The 16,779-nt window shown below is 44.5% G+C and overlaps 1 protein-coding gene across 5 annotated transcripts in view; it reads right to left on the reverse strand.

The window, feature by feature from the left end:
- Positions 1-2,575: 2,575 nt before the first annotated feature.
- Positions 2,576-16,779, reverse strand: part of LOC138965486 (protein polybromo-1-like) — a 101,747-nt gene continuing 87,543 nt past the window's right edge. For 3 of the 5 annotated variants that reach the window (XM_070337659.1, XM_070337658.1, XM_070337657.1), the window contains 4 exons: positions 11,452-11,553; positions 6,737-6,836; positions 5,757-5,992; positions 2,576-4,955 (listed from right to left, as the gene is read on the reverse strand). In XM_070337659.1, the coding sequence (XP_070193760.1) occupies positions 5,761-5,992; positions 6,737-6,836; positions 11,452-11,553 (434 nt within the window). In that variant the 3' untranslated portion in view covers positions 2,576-4,955; positions 5,757-5,760. The remainder of the gene's footprint in view (positions 4,956-5,756; positions 5,993-6,736; positions 6,837-11,451; positions 11,554-16,779) is intronic. The other 2 variants (XM_070337661.1, XM_070337660.1) reach the window with 1 other exon arrangement.

Consider the following 16,779-nt stretch of genomic DNA (forward strand, 5'->3'; position numbering starts at 1 on the left):
ATCGGAATTCCGATAAAATTCGGACCAGTCCCATGTCTGCTGTTTTTCTCTCCCCGGCCTCCTCCTCAGTCTCTCCCCCCCCCCCCCCCCCCACCCCCACCCCTACGTCTGTCTCTCTCCGAGTTCAGGGCCGAACCAGTACGTTTTTAGGGGGGGGGGGGGAGGGGCTAAAATGTTGAAGCGAGGGTCCGGGGGCCGCAGAAGGGTCGAGGGTCGAAGCCCCCGTGGGGGTATGGGGGCAAAGCCCCCATAAGCTGAAGAAATTTTAGCATTTATACATGAAAAATGATCCTATTCTTGCACAAAAAAGTCATTAAATAATGAAATAGCACCACCAGAAATTTAACATGTTAATTTAGAATTGATGAGGCGGTAGCAGCTTTTTGCAATATTATTAAGCTCTCTCTCTCTTTCTCTATCTCTCTTTTTTTTTTGGGGGGGGGGGGCCCCCAAACCCCCCCCCCCCCCCCCCCCCCCCCCCCTCTCGTCCGGCCCTGGAGCTCTCTCTCTGAATATTGGCTTTTCCACTTTAGTTCTGTGTATCAAAGGTAGTCATGTAAGGCCTATCGTTCAGAATCCCTCTCAAAGTCCTTGAATTATTTTCCTTTGCGTCGATTAATGTTTCCTTTGTCAGTTTCAGGCAACTAGTGATTACAAGGGAAATCACTCTGCTTTCATCCGGAGCACTGACGAAGTATTGGTATACCAGAATCGGACTCTTCTTCTCTTCTTCTTCTTCTTTCTTTAGACTGCCGCCTTCATCAAGGTGAAGATTCTGCAGACAATTATTAACTGTGCCTAAGCAATTTTGCCAGGAAAGACCCTTTTGTCAATCGTGGGATCTTTAACGTGCACACCCAATGTAGTGTACACGGGGGGAGGGTTCGGACACCGAAGAGAGTCTGCACACAAAGTTGACTCTGAAATAAATTTCCGCCGAACCTGGGATCGAACTCACGCTGACAGCGGCCAACTGAATACAAATCCAGTGCGCTACCAACTGAGCTATATCCCCGCCCCTTCTTCTTTCCGGTAATGCCCACGATCTTGAGGATGATCATTCTGGCATAAAAAGGGGGGTGTTTTAAAATTCATTTGCGTGCTCTTTGTCGTTGTCATTATCATTGTCCGTAGAACATTGCCAAAAGTCCGTATCCGTAAGGGCCTAGTTTTGTCAGGAACTGTAACTTAATTTGCGCGGTAGTTATTTTTTCAGAAATGTAGCAAAATGTAGCGAAAAGTAGCGAAAAGTAGCAAAATGTAGCAAAATGTAGCGAAATGGAACATGATAAAAACGAACTTTTCGAACATTTGGAGATCCAACAATTTTCGTAGTTATCGATTCAGACTTTATCAAGTTGTAATACTGAACACTTGACTTTCATGCCCAGGTAAGTGATAAGGCTTAAATCCAAAGTGTAAAATATGGAGTTGACACATTGAGATCACAGAGAGAGACTGAGAGACTGATACTGTTTATTGTGTATTTCAAAAGGATGGAAGTTGATTAGTCGTATATATACGATATATATCATATGTGACTCTGCATAAGACCATAAAAGTATGGCTTACAACTTGTCCCTATCACCGTTCCAATATATAGTAATAATTGATCAGAGTACATAACACGGTACATGCAGAGAGAGTGAGACAGAGAGAGAGAGAAAGAGACAGAGAGAGACAGAGAGAGAGAGACAGAGACAGAGAGAGACAGAGACAGGGAAAGACACAGAGAGAGCGAAAGAGACAGAGAGAGCGAAAGAGACAGAGAGACACAGACAGAGAGAGAGAAAGAGACAGAGAGAGACAGAGAGAGAGATTTAAACTCAGATTTAGAAGCACATTTTTTATTGACAAATCCAAAAATCACAAAAGGTAAGGATCATGATCCAAGAAATTACTGTGTGCTTGTGGTTTTGGCACATTGTTTCCGTTTAACTTGACCTGGCTTCTTGCCTTTATGTGTTGGTGCACGGGATGTTCTGCATCCGTCTGTGCTCCTGACTACTTGTTCGTCTGTCAGTACCAATGCAGACATGAACTTTTTGAAACGCTTGCTCTTTTTGCCCTGATCTTCAAACAACCAAATGTCCGGCGAGACAACAAATCTGTCAAACTGTGGCGTCAAAGAAAACTCCCTAACATTTATGAACGACCTTTTTACTTCGCGGTATTGTTGGCGAACAACCGCATGCATATATTGTTAAAATTCTACACAGAAATAAGGAGACAGTACAAAGAAAAAAACAAGCAAATCCCGCATTCACTCACAGCATCCTGACTCAAATGAAACAAAACTGTGACACTCACCAAATGATGTCTAGGTAATCCATATTGAATATAAGTCACATTTTCACAACAAAGATCTGCTTTTAAAAATACTGTACTTTTAAATGAAGGCTCCTGTATTGATGTGTGTGTCAGTGTGTGTAAGTGTGTGTGTGTGTGTGATGCATAGTTATTGTAAGTGTATGCATGGTGGATGAATGTATATAAGTGTATGTATTGCGAAATCTTTGCACCGCAATCAGCCCCCAAACTGCAGAAGAAGCACATTGTCAAGTACTCTGCAACATTCACTTTTCCAGTCTTTTATTTAATCTCGTTAAACTGATACACTTGTTCGTGATAAGATTCAATGATAAATACCGTAAAAAATGATCTAAGACTACCATACACACAACTAAATGATAATGTTGCAAGAAAAATCATGACATCTTTCTAGCGTGAGCCTTACAAAATGTAATGATGTCAAAATGTTGCAAAATCGCCCAATCTGATGCAATCTGGTGACCTCAAAATTAATTTCTGGAACTTTGAAAATGCCAAGTTTCATGTCCAAGAAGTGCCTTAATTTCCTCATCACTTCTTCGGAGCTGTAACTGAAGCTTTTTGTCTATGAATAGACTTAAGTGTCACTCCGTGTAACTCTCCACACACATCAAACTGTGTCACACCAACAACTCTTCCAGCATTATACTGTATCAAGCGATATACCGATCTTTCTTCTGACAGCTTATACTGTATCAAGCGATATACCGATCTTTCTTCTGACAGCTTATTAAAAATGCTCACACCCTTGTGGTTCTCTCTTTCGTCTTTCAGACACTTGACATAATTCAAGTGGGTCCCAGCCCAGGACCTTGCCGTGTCACAAGCCCCTTTACCACAAAACAATCCCACAAAATACACAAATTCATGGACATACAATGGTACCTGTGATGAAAGGACACAGTTAGGACAAGTCAAAAGTGTCCCTAAATTGCAGGTGTCCTGACATGACAGGTATACTTTGGTCCAGATGACAGACAACGGGACCTGGCATCAAAGCCACCACTGTACAGCACTAAAACGTACAGCACTAAAACAGGCACCACTGTACAGCACTAAGACAGCCACCACTCGGACCCCATAGATTCTGTAGTGTTTCCTAAATTTCAAACCACAAACATGTACCATTCCACCACAAGAACCAGTTTTCAATCAGTTACAGCTTCCTTCCACATTACATCAACTTGCACAAAAATATCCAACGTACAAACCAACTTCTGTGTTGAAGTCTTACTGGCTAAATCAACAATTCCACTAAACATCAAACCACAACCATTCCATCTCCAAAAGACTCCATTCAAAGTAACACAAAGGATTTCACTTTTTGTGTGTGCTAACGATCCTGTCGTTCTACTTCAGGCATTAATAAACCAAGTTACTACTTAGTTAGTGCTACTAGATTTTCACAAAGCAGAATAGGACGCACACAAACTATAGACATATACAGACTCTTTAAGATTTCTTCTGAACAACAGCTTTATACATCTAATAATAATGTTGTGATCTCAAGTTCTTGCATAGCAAAGTAGACGACCGGCACGGTTGGCCTAGTGGTAAGGCGTCCGTCCCGTGATCGGGAGGTCGTGGGTTCGAACCCCGGCCGGGTCATACCTAAGACTTTAAAATTGGCAATCTAGTGGCTGCTCCACCTGGCATTATGGGGTTAGTGCTAGGACTGGTTGGTCCTGTGTCAGAATAATGTGACTGGGTGAGACATGAAGCCTGTGCTGCGACTTCTGCCTTGTGTGTGGCGCACGTTATATGGCCCTTCGTGGTCGGCTGGGCGTTAAACAAACAAACAAAAAAAGCAAAGTAGACAAGTAAACAGCATCAAAAACACTCCATCCTTGACTCTCATAATAAAGATGCGTCACAATCGGGTAGCAATTCTGCATAGTCTTTTTTCCCAAACGGTAATTTCGTGCTAGCCTCAAACTGAAGAAATGAAAGAAAAAGATGAAGAAACAAGCATAAATTATGCTAATCCTGTCAGCTAATCCTTGTTGTGCTGTCAATCAAATGACTGAAATGTAAAACTGTCTTTGACTAGTGCTTATAACCTCACCAGGATTTAAAAAAAATTCTAAATGAATTAAAATGTGAGAAAGAAAATTAAAAAAAACAAAAACCAGGAGTTAATTTATGAACATTTAACGGATGACAATATATGTACAAAACATTCAAAGCATTTTGACCTATTGGTATTTGAAGTTAACGAACAGACAAATAATAATACATAAAAATGATAAAAAAATAAAAAAATGCTAAGGCGATGGGCGTTTAGTTTCAAAACATAGCGAGTTTAAAAAATGACAGTATGAAAATGACACGTAGAACAATTCTCAATACTGTCAATTTACATAACACTATTCATTCAGGACTGGGTGGCCGAGTGGTAATATTCATCTCATTCAGCCTGTCCTTTGTATTCCAGCTTGCATCAACAATGGTCACGTTCTCCACACAACAAACAGGTTCCACAATTGTCACGTTCTCCACACAACAAACAGGCAGTGATAACGAAGACATGAGTCATATTATTGCAGCCTTGTAAAGGCAGGAAAATGTTACAGAGACTCAAAGCAAAAATCCAGCATGTTGCATGAGCTGTATTGTTGTTTCACCTGAAACAAAGAAAAGAAAATGACTTGAAATGATGAAATAGTGCATAAAAAATGTTCCAGTAAGACAGGTTTTCTTAACTCAACCATTTATTCAACTGTAAGTGAAAAGGTAAACTCTTGTAAAGCAGAAGCACACATCTATTATCCACATCAGGCCCAATATTGCTATAACCCCTCTTTTCTTTGACGCCCATCCCCCCTTCCCTTCCTTACCTCATTTTCCAAAATACAAATATCTCACCCACCTTCTCACTAATTACCTGCACATTTGCTAAACAAAAAATTAAATAACAATTCTGCCTCTTCTACCTCACGCATTCCCCCAACACAGGGCTCTCTACACATGTTATGTCCTCAAAAAGCCATAGAACTGGGAACCCCCTAAAAGACACTCGCTCGCCCCCTCACCTTTTATAAGGCTGTTCCCTTTTGGAAGACAAACATTTTTTTCAAAGATTTTCTGTTCACCACTTCTGTAAATGTACCTCCATTGTAAGCCTCTCTCACTAATTTCATTACCTCATTTTTTTCAAAGATTTAATTTTTTTTAAATTTTTTTTTTTAGGTCAGCGGGGTTTTCACTGTATGAGCAAAAGTCTCTTCACACCTGACTACAGGTCCTCAAAACGGGGGGACAGTCAAAAGTCTCTTCACACCTGACTACAGGTCCTCAAAACGGGGGACAGTCAAAAGTCTCTACACACCTGACTACAGGTCCTCAAAACGGGGGGACAGTCAAAAGTCTCTTCACACCTGACTACAGGTCCTCAAAACGGGGGACAGTCAAAAGTCTCTACACACCTGACTACAGATCCTCAAAAGGGATGGTGCGGGCGATGGTCATGGTGTCCTTCAGCATCAGCTCACGCAGCGCCCACAATGCATTGGTCACACTACCATGGTAACCAGCGCCTTGGGCCAGCCATTGGCTGGGCAGTCGAGCCTCGTTAGGAGCGGGCGTGTTGTCCGCCGTTGCTGTCATCATCTTTGGGAAGTTGCTGACAGTTCTTGTCTCCACGTTGAGACCTTCAATATACCTGAACGAAAAGAAATCAACATTCAATATACCTGAACGATAAAGAAATCAACATTCAATATACCTGAACGATAAAGAAATCAACATTCAATATACCTGAACGATAAAGAAATCAACATTCAATGTACCTGAATGATAAAGAAATCAACATTGTACTATCATTCCGTTCACAAGCTAAAGACAGAAACAGGCAACAGTTCACTTTGGAATAGTTTTTCATAACAGACAAGTTACTTTGTATCATATGTAATTTTGGCGTTTTAGAGGGACTGAATGTATATTTATTTTTTATTGATTTGATAACTTGAATCTTAACTGTGAAAGAAGCTGCCTGCCAACCCTTATGAAGCCTCTAGTGTAACAATTCAGATTTTAGTTTTTTTAATTTTCAGTGTAGCATTGTCTAGTATTTATTCACACATCTACATTTATGCTATTTTGCCCAAGAATATACACATTTAAAAAAAAATAAAAAAATAATGGGCAATAGAGAATGTCTTCAGTGTCACTTTTCAGTGTGGTCAATGTGTTTTTGTTAACCCATATTGTGCCTGCAACATTAAGTGAAAATGGGAAAGGATTTTGAACCAGCCCTTCTGTCTGTGTTTTATTTTGTTGTTGTTTTTCTTTGGAGGGTGGGGGAGGGGTGTATCTAGTACGGCTGGATGTTATAAGTGAATTCATGGCTATAAATGAATACAACTTATGGCTCTATATGCATACAACATAACATGGACTCCCTTACTTGAGGTAGGCTTCGGAGTGCAGCAGCCTCTGTGTGCGGGGAGGCACGGAGACAAACATGGGTGACGGGGGGCGAGGGGGTGGTGCAACCATCGCTTGACCTGCACGGCAACATACAAAATCATTTAGAATGTAACACACAAAATAGTTTCAGAACAGAAGACAAACAAGATAATTTAATTGGCTTTGTGGCACAAACACCATTGGTAATTCAATTGGCTTTATAGCACAAACACCATTGGTAATTCAATTGGCTTTATAGCACAAACACCATTGGTAATTCAATTGGCTTTATAGCACAAACACCATTGGTCATTCCAGTGGCTTTATAGCATAAACACCATTGGTCATTCCAGTGGCTTTATAGCACAAACACCATTGGTCATTCCAGTGGCTTTATAGCACAAACACCATTAGTCATTCCAGTGGCTTTATAGCACAAACACCATTGGTCATTCCAGTGGCTTTATAGCACAAACACCATTGGTCATTCCAGTGGCTTTATAGCACAAACACCATTGGTCATTCCAGTGGCTTTATAGCACAAACACCATTGGTCATTCCAGTGGCTTTATAGCACAAACACCATTGGTCATTCCAGTGGCTTTATAGCACAAACACCATTGGTCATTCCAGTGGCTTTATAGCACAAACACCATTGGTCATTCCAGTGGCTTTATAGCACAAACACCATTGGTAATTCAATTGGCTTTATAGCAGAAACACCATTGGTCATTCCAGTGGCTTTATAGCACAAACACCATTGGTCATTCCAGTGGCTTTATAGCACAAACACCATTGGTCATTCCAGTGGCTTTATAGCACAAACACCATTGGTCATTCCAGTGGCTTTATAGCACAAACACCATTGGTCATTCCAGTGGCTTTATAGCACAAACACCATTGGTCATTCCAGTGGCTTTATAGCACAAACACCATTGGTAATTCAATTGGCTTTATAGCAGAAACACTATTGGTCATTCCAGTGGTGCCTGCGATGTGAGCCCCCCTTTGATGAGCTGTCTCAGTCACACATTACACTCTTCACCTTGGTCTCTTTCCCCACAAACTATGTGTATTGTGTATTGTGAGCTTTACAGAATATGCAAACAGCCAATTTTAATTGTTCATGCCACCTCTCCCCTTAAACAGGTTATCAGACTGTTCTGGGACTATGAGATGACTTGTTCAACCATTCCCACAGATTATAGTATGTTTTATGACTGGTCATTACATGCGGCCACTATTTTCCATCCTCCATCTTTTGTTGATTATCTTGTTCATTTTATAAACATGTACCGGAATACATGAACATAACTCAAAGTCACATGCGTTCATATGTACAAGATGTTCTGATAGCTTAACACTTATTCATAAAGCTAAGGCACACATTTGTGTGTACACGTGTTATACCCTTAGTGGCGATATAAACGTGAATCAAATCAAAAGGTAACACTATTCACTGAGAACGATGTAGCATTAAGAATTGTGTAAATTTTTGGAAAGTACTCAGACTAACATAGCAAACTAGGTTTTAAGTATGTGATGACAGTATGTTTGGTTACACTAGCTAACTCATTCTAGAAAAGGTATTTTTCAAAGCAGTTACACTTACAGAATGTTCTAAGTTAAGTTCATGAACTATGAACTATATAATAAAGCAAAAAGTGAGATAATTGTGCTAGAAGTTCAAAACTGTGACGAAACTTCTTACAATGACTACAGCGAAATTCAAAACAGATCTGCTTCAGATTTTCACCTAATACAAGCAGATAAAATGTGCCACCAACTGTAAAAATAAAAATGTTAAAATCTTTTTTTTATAATTTGTTTAAAAAGAATTAAAGGCAAAGTACAGCTTGAATTACTACCCCAAAAGCCAAAATGTGTAAGTTTTAAAATGCACATATTCCCACATTAATAACTACAAACTACACCATACTAAAAACAATGCAAAATATTAGTCTGACAGCTAGGAGTCAAGCCTACAGTAACTTAAAAAACCTTCAAAACGATGTCAGTTACACAAGAACCATGTCAGTTAGGCACGAACCATGTCAGTTATGCACAAACCACGTCAGTTATGCACAAACCATGTCAGTTATGCACAAACTATTACAGTTACACAAGAACCATGTCAGTTATGCACAAACCATGTCAGTTATGCACAAACCATGTCAGTTATGCACAAACCATGTCAGTTATGCACAAACCATGTCAGTTATGCACAAACCATGTCAGTTATGCACAAACCATGTCAGTAATGCACAAACCATGTCAGTTAGGCACAAACTATTACAGTTACACAAGAACCATGTCAGTTATGCACAAACCACGTCAGTTATGCACAAACCATGTCAGTTATGCACAAACAATGTCAGTTATGCACAAACCATGTCAGTTATGCACAAACCATGTCAGTAATACAGGAACCATGTCAGTTATGCACAAACCATGTCAGTTATGCACAAACAATTTCAGTTATGCATAAACCATGTCAGTTATGCATAAACCATGTCAGTTATGCACAAACAATTTCAGTTATGCACAAACCATGTCAGTAATGCACAAACCATGTCAGTTATGCACAAACCATGTCAGTTATGCACAAACCATGTCAGTAATGCACAAACCATGTCAGTTATGCACAAACAATGTCAGTTATGCACAAACCATGTCAGTTATGCACAAACCATGTCAGTAATACAGGAACCATGTCAGTTATGCACAAACCATGTCAGTTATGCACAAACCATGTCAGTAATGCACAAACCATGTCAATAATGCACAAACCATGTCAGTTATGCACAAACCATGTCAGTTATGCACAAACCATGTCAGTAATGCACAAACCATGTCAGTAATGCACGAACCATGTCAGTAATACAGGAACCATGTCAGTTATGCAGAAATCATGTCAGTTATGCACAAACCACATCAGTTATGCACAAACAATTTCAGTTATGCATAAATCATGTCAGTTATGCACAAACAATTTCAGTTATGCATAAACCATGTCAGTTATGCATAAACCATGTCAGTTATGCACAAACAATTTCAGTTATGCACAAACCAGGTCAGTTATGCACAAACAATTTCAGTTATGCACAAACCAGGTCCATTATGCAGAAATATGCACAGTGATACGAAACACAAAGCATTAATGACAGCAGAAACTGAGTACAGTAAATAGCAGCCTGTGTTAGTTGACATCTGCTGCAAACTTGGTTAGTAGAGGTTAGCTGCAAAAGAACAGGTATAAGTGGTGAAGAGGTTAACTGAAAAGTCTAGTTGGTTATGGTATGGTTATTCTGGGTCTAGAAGAGGAGGAAGTCGCTCAATTAAGCTCCCTGTGAGGTTCATTGTCAAACTGACCCAAACTCAAAAGGTGATCTCTTCTTTCAGTAGGTAACATCTCTTTCACAGGGCTATTTTGGAAGATAGCCAAAGAGGACTTCTTTGTATGGGAGAGGACTCTTTCACTTCAGGATATGCCGTCATTTGTCACATAAGTCAGCAAGTTTAGATGGTTAGATTCCTTATTCAGCCCATCTATAATGCTGCATTTCTTGTCAAGAAAGCAAGAGAAAGGAGATGATACAAGTGTGTTACACTCCTCACAGGGGATACCACACACTGCAGCATACATTCACAGACGGAAAAGTGACAAGCAGAAAAGGACTGGAGAGACTGGGTTTTACTGACTGTCATTACTGCACCCCCACAGAGTGTAAAGGACTGGAGAGACTGGGTTTTACTGACTATCATTACTGCACCCCTACAGAGTGAAAAAGAACTGAAGAGACTGGGTTTTAGTGACTATCATTACTGCACCCCTACAGAGTGAAAAAGGTCAGAAGAGACTGGGTTTTACTGACTGTCATTAGTCATTACTGCACCCCTACAGAGTGAAAAGGACTGGAGAGACTGGGTTTTACTGACTGTCATTACTGCACCCCTACAGAGTGAAAAGGACTGGAGAGACTGGGTTTTAAGATAGCCTTCCTTCCCCTGTAAAGCATTGTGTAAATCATCACAGATGTGGCCAGACTTGTCCATGGGATAAAAGCATCCTAGCCATGGCGATCCTACCACTTAGACATACGTCACCAACCCACAGCCTGGCTGCTTCCTGTTAAGAGTGGGAATTTTCCTTGTTAATTTCTATACAACTGAGAAATCTTTGAAATTATTTCAACAAAAACGCCCCACTGTGCCCAGCAAGCAGAAAGAAAGACAAGGAGCCAGGCGCTTGATTTTAGGTACATGTCAATGTGGAGAGACGCTCTTATGCCGTGTGTAAACCTCCACAGACCTTCTTCTTTTGTTCATGGGCTGAAACTCCCACGTTCACTCATGTTTCTGTGCAATTTTGAGTGGATTTTTACGTGTATGACCGTTTTTACCCCGCCATTCTGGCAGCCATACGCCGATTCCGGGAGATTCCACAGATCTGTGGTGGTTCACACCATCATAAACAGGGTAAGGAAGGTATCGTTATTGTCAGTACTGAGCCACTACAAAGAGAAAATACAGCCGTAGGCTTGCACGTCTTTCGGCGCAGAAACCCACAACTGACGCCATCTCAGCCCCAAACCACCGCCCTACCTTCTACAACCTCGGGGCTACCGGGCAGCCCGTGAACAAAGGGGGGTGAGGGGATGTAAGGGAAGGGGTGCATGCCAGGGGGGTAGGGGTGGGGAGTAAGAGGCTGACCCTGGGGGAAAGGGTAGTGTTGGAACGGCGGGCCCATCATGCGCTGCTGGCCGGGGGAGCCGGGCTGGAACATGTTGACCGCACCGCTGTAGGGGCCAGCGCCTGCCGCACACACCGACACACAAACAACACACGATAGACACACCTACAACACACTGCCGTTGCCTGGCTGGCACTCAAGATGCATACAGTGGAACCCCTCTTTAAAAACACCACCCCTACCCCAACCCGACTTGACACTCCTCCCCTACCCCAACCCGACTTGACACTCCTCCCATTTAAAAACCTATTTTTATCAAGACTAGCAGCCTTTTAACATCTCATTTTATTAAACTTAACACTGTCTTTTCACATCTCATTTTCTCCAAACAAAATTTAAGGATGAAAGTCGCTTATTCATTTAAATGCTTGTTAATCTCTCAGTTGCCAGGAGACTGGTTCCGAGTAACTCTTCCTTACTCTTACTTTCCTTTGTTTATCACATCTGATTTTGTCATATTTGTGCATGTCTTTAACAGGGGGTTTCACTGTGGTGGTCCTGGCGGGTACTGGGGGGTTGGGATGATGATGGTGGTGGGTACTGGGGGGTTGGGATGATGATGGTGGTGGGTACTGGGGGGTTGGGATGATGATGGTGGTGGGTACTGGGGGTTGGGATGATGATGGTGGCGGGTACTGGGGGGTTGGGATGATGATGGTGGTGGGTACTGGGGGGTTGGGATGGTGGTGGTGGTGGGTACTGGGGGGTTGGGATGATGATGGTGGCGGGTACTGGGGGGTTGGGATGATGATGGTGGCGGGTACTGGGGGGTTGGGATGATGATGGTGGTGGGTACTGGGGGGTTGGGATGATGATGGTGGCGGGTACTGGGGGGTTGGGATGATGATGGTGGTGGGTACTGGGGGGTTGGGATGATGATGGTGGTGGGTACTGGGGGGTTGGGATGATGATGGTGGCGGGTACTGGGGGGTTGGGATGATGATGGTGGCGGGTACTGGGGGGTTGGGATGATGATGGTGGTGGGTACTGGGGGGTTGGGATGATGATGGTGGTGGGTACTGGGGGGTTGGGATGATGATGGTGGTGGGTACTGGGGGGTTGGGATGATGATGGTGGCGGGTACTGGGGGGTTGGGATGATGATGGTGGCGGGTACTGGGGGGTTGGGATGATGATGGTGGTGGGTACTGGGGGGTTGGGATGATGATGGTGGTGGGTACTGGGGGGTTGGGATGATGATGGTGGTGGGTACTGGGGGGTTGGGATGATGATGGTGGTGGGTACTGGGGGGTTGGGATGATGATGGTGGTGGGTACTGGGGGGTTGGGATGATGATGGTGGCGGGTACTGGGGGGTTGGGATGATGATGGTGGCGGGTACTGGGGGGTTGGGATGATGATGGTGGTGGGTACTGGGGGGTTGGGATGATGATGGTGGCGGGTACTGGGGGGTTGGGATGATGATGGTGGTGGGTACTGGGGGGTTGGGATGATGATGGTGGTGGGTACTGGGGGGTTGGGATGATGATGGTGGCGGGTACTGGGGGGTTGGGATGATGATGGTGGCGGGTACTGGGGGGTTGGGATGATGATGGTGGTGGGTACTGGGGGGTTGGGATGATGATGGTGGTGGGTACTGGGGGGTTGGGATGATGATGGTGGTGGGTACTGGGGGGTTGGGATGATGATGGTGGCGGGTACTGGGGGGTTGGGATGATGATGGTGGCGGGTACTGGGGGGTTGGGATGATGATGGTGGTGGGTACTGGGGGGTTGGGATGATGATGGTGGTGGGTACTGGGGGGTTGGGATGATGATGGTGGTGGGTACTGGGGGGTTGGGATGATGATGGTGGCGGGTACTGGGGGGTTGGGATGATGATGGTGGTGGGTACTGGGGGGTTGGGATGATGATGGTGGTGGGTACTGGGGGGTTGGGATGATGATGGTGGTGGGTACTGGGGGGTTGGGATGATGATGGTGGTGGGTACTGGGGGGTTGGGATGATGATGGTGGTGGGTACTGGGGGGTTGGGATGATGGTGGCGGGTACTGGGGGGTTGGGATGATGATGGTGGTGGGTGCTGGGGGGTTGGGATGATGATGGTGGTGGGTACTGGGGGGTTGGGATGATGATGGTGGTGGGTACTGGGGGGTTGGGATGATGATGGTGGTGGGTACTGGGGGGTTGGGATGATGATGGTGGCGGGTACTGGGGGGTTGGGATGATGATGGTGGTGGGTACTGGGGGGTTGGGATGATGATGGTGGTGGGTACTGGGGGGTTGGGATGGTGGTGGTGGTGGGTACTGGGGGGTTGGGATGGTGGTGGTGGGTACTGGGGGGTTGGGATGATGATGGTGGTGGGTACTGGGGGGTTGGGATGATGATGGTGGTGGGTACTGGGGGGTTGGGATGGTGGTGGTGGTGGGTACTGGGGGGTTGGGATGGTGGTGGTGGTGGGTACTGGGGGGTTGGGATGATGATGGTGGCGGGTACTGGGGGGTTGGGATGATGATGGTGGCGGGTACTGGGGGGTTGGGATGATGATGGTGGCGGGTACTGGGGGGTTGGGATGATGATGGTGGCGGGTACTGGGGGGTTGGGATGATGATGGTGGTGGGTACTGGGGGGTTGGGATGATGATGGTGGTGGGTGCTGGGGGGTTGGGATGATGATGGTGGCGGGTACTGGGGGGTTGGGATGATGATGGTGGCGGGTACTGGGGGGTTGGGATGATGATGGTGGCGGGTACTGGGGGGTTGGGATGATGATGGTGGTGGGTACTGGGGGGTTGGGATGATGGTGGCGGGTACTGGGGGGTTGGGATGATGATGGTGGTGGGTACTGGGGGGTTGGGATGATGATGGTGGTGGGTACTGGGGGGTTGGGATGATGATGGTGGCGGGTACTGGGGGGTTGGGATGATGATGGTGGCGGGTACTGGGGGGTTGGGATGATGATGGTGGCGGGTACTGGGGGGTTGGGATGATGATGGTGGTGGGTACTGGGGGGTTGGGATGATGATGGTGGTGGGTACTGGGGGGTTGGGATGATGATGGTGGTGGGTACTGGGGGGTTGGGATGATGATGGTGGTGGGTACTGGGGGGTTGGGATGATGATGGTGGTGGGTACTGGGGGGTTGGGATGATGGTGGTGGTGGGTACTGGGGGATTGGGATGATGATGGTGACGGGACTGGCTGTATTACTGTTGCTCTGCTACATCTCATGGATACGACTGACATGGGTGGGTGGTTGTGTGAGTATGTCTGAGTCTGAGTGTAAGTGTGTATGTGTGTGTGCGTACGTTTGGCATACAAGTGTATGTGTGCATATGTGTATACGTTTGGCATGCTTGTGTGTGTGTGTGTGTGTGTGTGTGTGTGTGTGTGTGTGTGTGCGCGCGTACGTTTGGCATACAAGTGTGTGTGTGCATATGTGTATACGTTTGGCATACTTGTGTGTGTGTGTGTGTGTGTGTGTGTGTGTGTGGAGGGGTGTGTGTGTGTGTGTGTGTGGAGGGTGTGTGTGTGTGTGTGTGGAGGGGTGTGAGTGTGTGGAGGGTGTGTGTGTGTGTGGGTGTGTGTGTGTGTGTGGAGGGTGTGTGTGTGTGTGTGTGTGTGTGTGTTGTGTGTGTGTGTGTGTGGGTGGAGGGTGTGTGTGTGTGTGTGTGTGTGTGTTTGTGTGTGTGTTTGTGTGTGGAGGGTGTGTGTGTGGAGGGTGTGTGTGTGGAGGGTGTGTGTGTGGAGGGTGTGTGTGTGGAGGGTGTGTGTGTGGAGGGTGTGTGTGTGGAGGGTGTGTGTGTGGAGGGTGTGTGTGTGGAGGGTGTGTGTGTGGAGGGTGTGTGTGTGGAGGGTGTGTGTGTGGAGGGTGTGTGTGTGGAGGGTGTGTGTGTGGAGGGTGTGTGTGTGGAGGGTGTGTGTGTGGAGGGTGTGTGTGTGGAGGGTGTGTGTGTGGAGGATGTGCATGTGCATGCCCATGATTGTGTGTCTGTTCATCAAAGTACCACCCACCCCATTTCTGAATGTATTTTGTAGAAGGAAGTTAGAAATGGTGCATTCACAGAGAAAACTAGCAAAAACACAAATTAATTGGGTAAATAAAACATTGAAATGTGAATTCAATACATGTGTATTAAAAAAACCTTTCAGCATTACAAATTAGTTAACAAAAACATGAAACAAAACAAATTGATCACAGTGTCAATAAAATGGGGTAAAACTTTCATACACAAATTAAGTTTACCTGATTAAAATTAAAAAATTAAATGCAAACATTTAGAATACATGAGCCTCAGTCACAAACATTCAGCTTATTTCAAATAAAAACTGGGAAATATAAACTAGAATATCATCCATATGCCTTATACAACGCAAAACTTGTACACAATATTTCACCATGGTTAGCAAAAGCAAACTAAAAATTAATACATATTGACACTCTCGCATAATTACATGCTCAGCCATGCATACACTGACTCAAGAAACATAATGAACAGTGTTGAGCGTTACTGAAGAACACAAAGACGCTAGAGAACTTTATATACAGGGTGACACAAAAAAAACAGATCCCACCAAAAGTTTAATATTTTCTGAAATAATCAGCCGATTCTTTTATTTTTTCAGGTGAGCCAAGCTGAAATGATGTTCTAACAGCCCACCAAGTTTGAGCTTCAAGATGTCATGGACAACGGAGCATAAGACATTTATAGTCGAGGCCTATTTTCGCCGGCGAACAGATTTGCTCGGGCTGCGCACAACAGACTCTCTGACTGAATCAATATTCCTCGGTGTCCTTGCTGATTTAGGTCGACCAGAGTGGGATCCCCTGTTAGGGTTTTTACTATTGAGGTTATTGACAGTCCCATGGTCTCTGAACTTATCCCTCCATCCATAGATAACTGATTTAACAGGAAAGTCTCTACGTCCAAACTGTCTTTTGAATTCCAGTTGAGCAGCGTGGATAGAATTCGACCGAAAATAGGCCTCGACTATAAATGTCTTATGCTCCGTTGTCCATGACATCTTGAAGCTCAAACTTGGTGGGCTGTTAGAACATCATTTCAGCTTGGCTCACCTGAAAAAATAAAAGAATCGGCTGATTATTTCAGAAAATATTAAACTTTTGGTGGGATCTGTTTTTTTTGTGTCACCCTGTACAAGGAAACCAGAACACCAGAAAACATACAGATATTTCTAGCCTACAAGAAAGATTACACAGGATTTATTACTACATTCATTCGAAGAAGAAGCGAAAACCTGCTCTACAACTTTATACTTATGCCTAGTTCACACCAACGGCGAATGCCGCGCTTTAAATCGGCGAGCAAAG

This window comes from Littorina saxatilis, linkage group LG4 (genome assembly GCF_037325665.1).
Source record: "Littorina saxatilis isolate snail1 linkage group LG4, US_GU_Lsax_2.0, whole genome shotgun sequence".
Lineage (NCBI taxonomy): Eukaryota > Metazoa > Mollusca > Gastropoda > Littorinimorpha > Littorinidae > Littorina > Littorina saxatilis.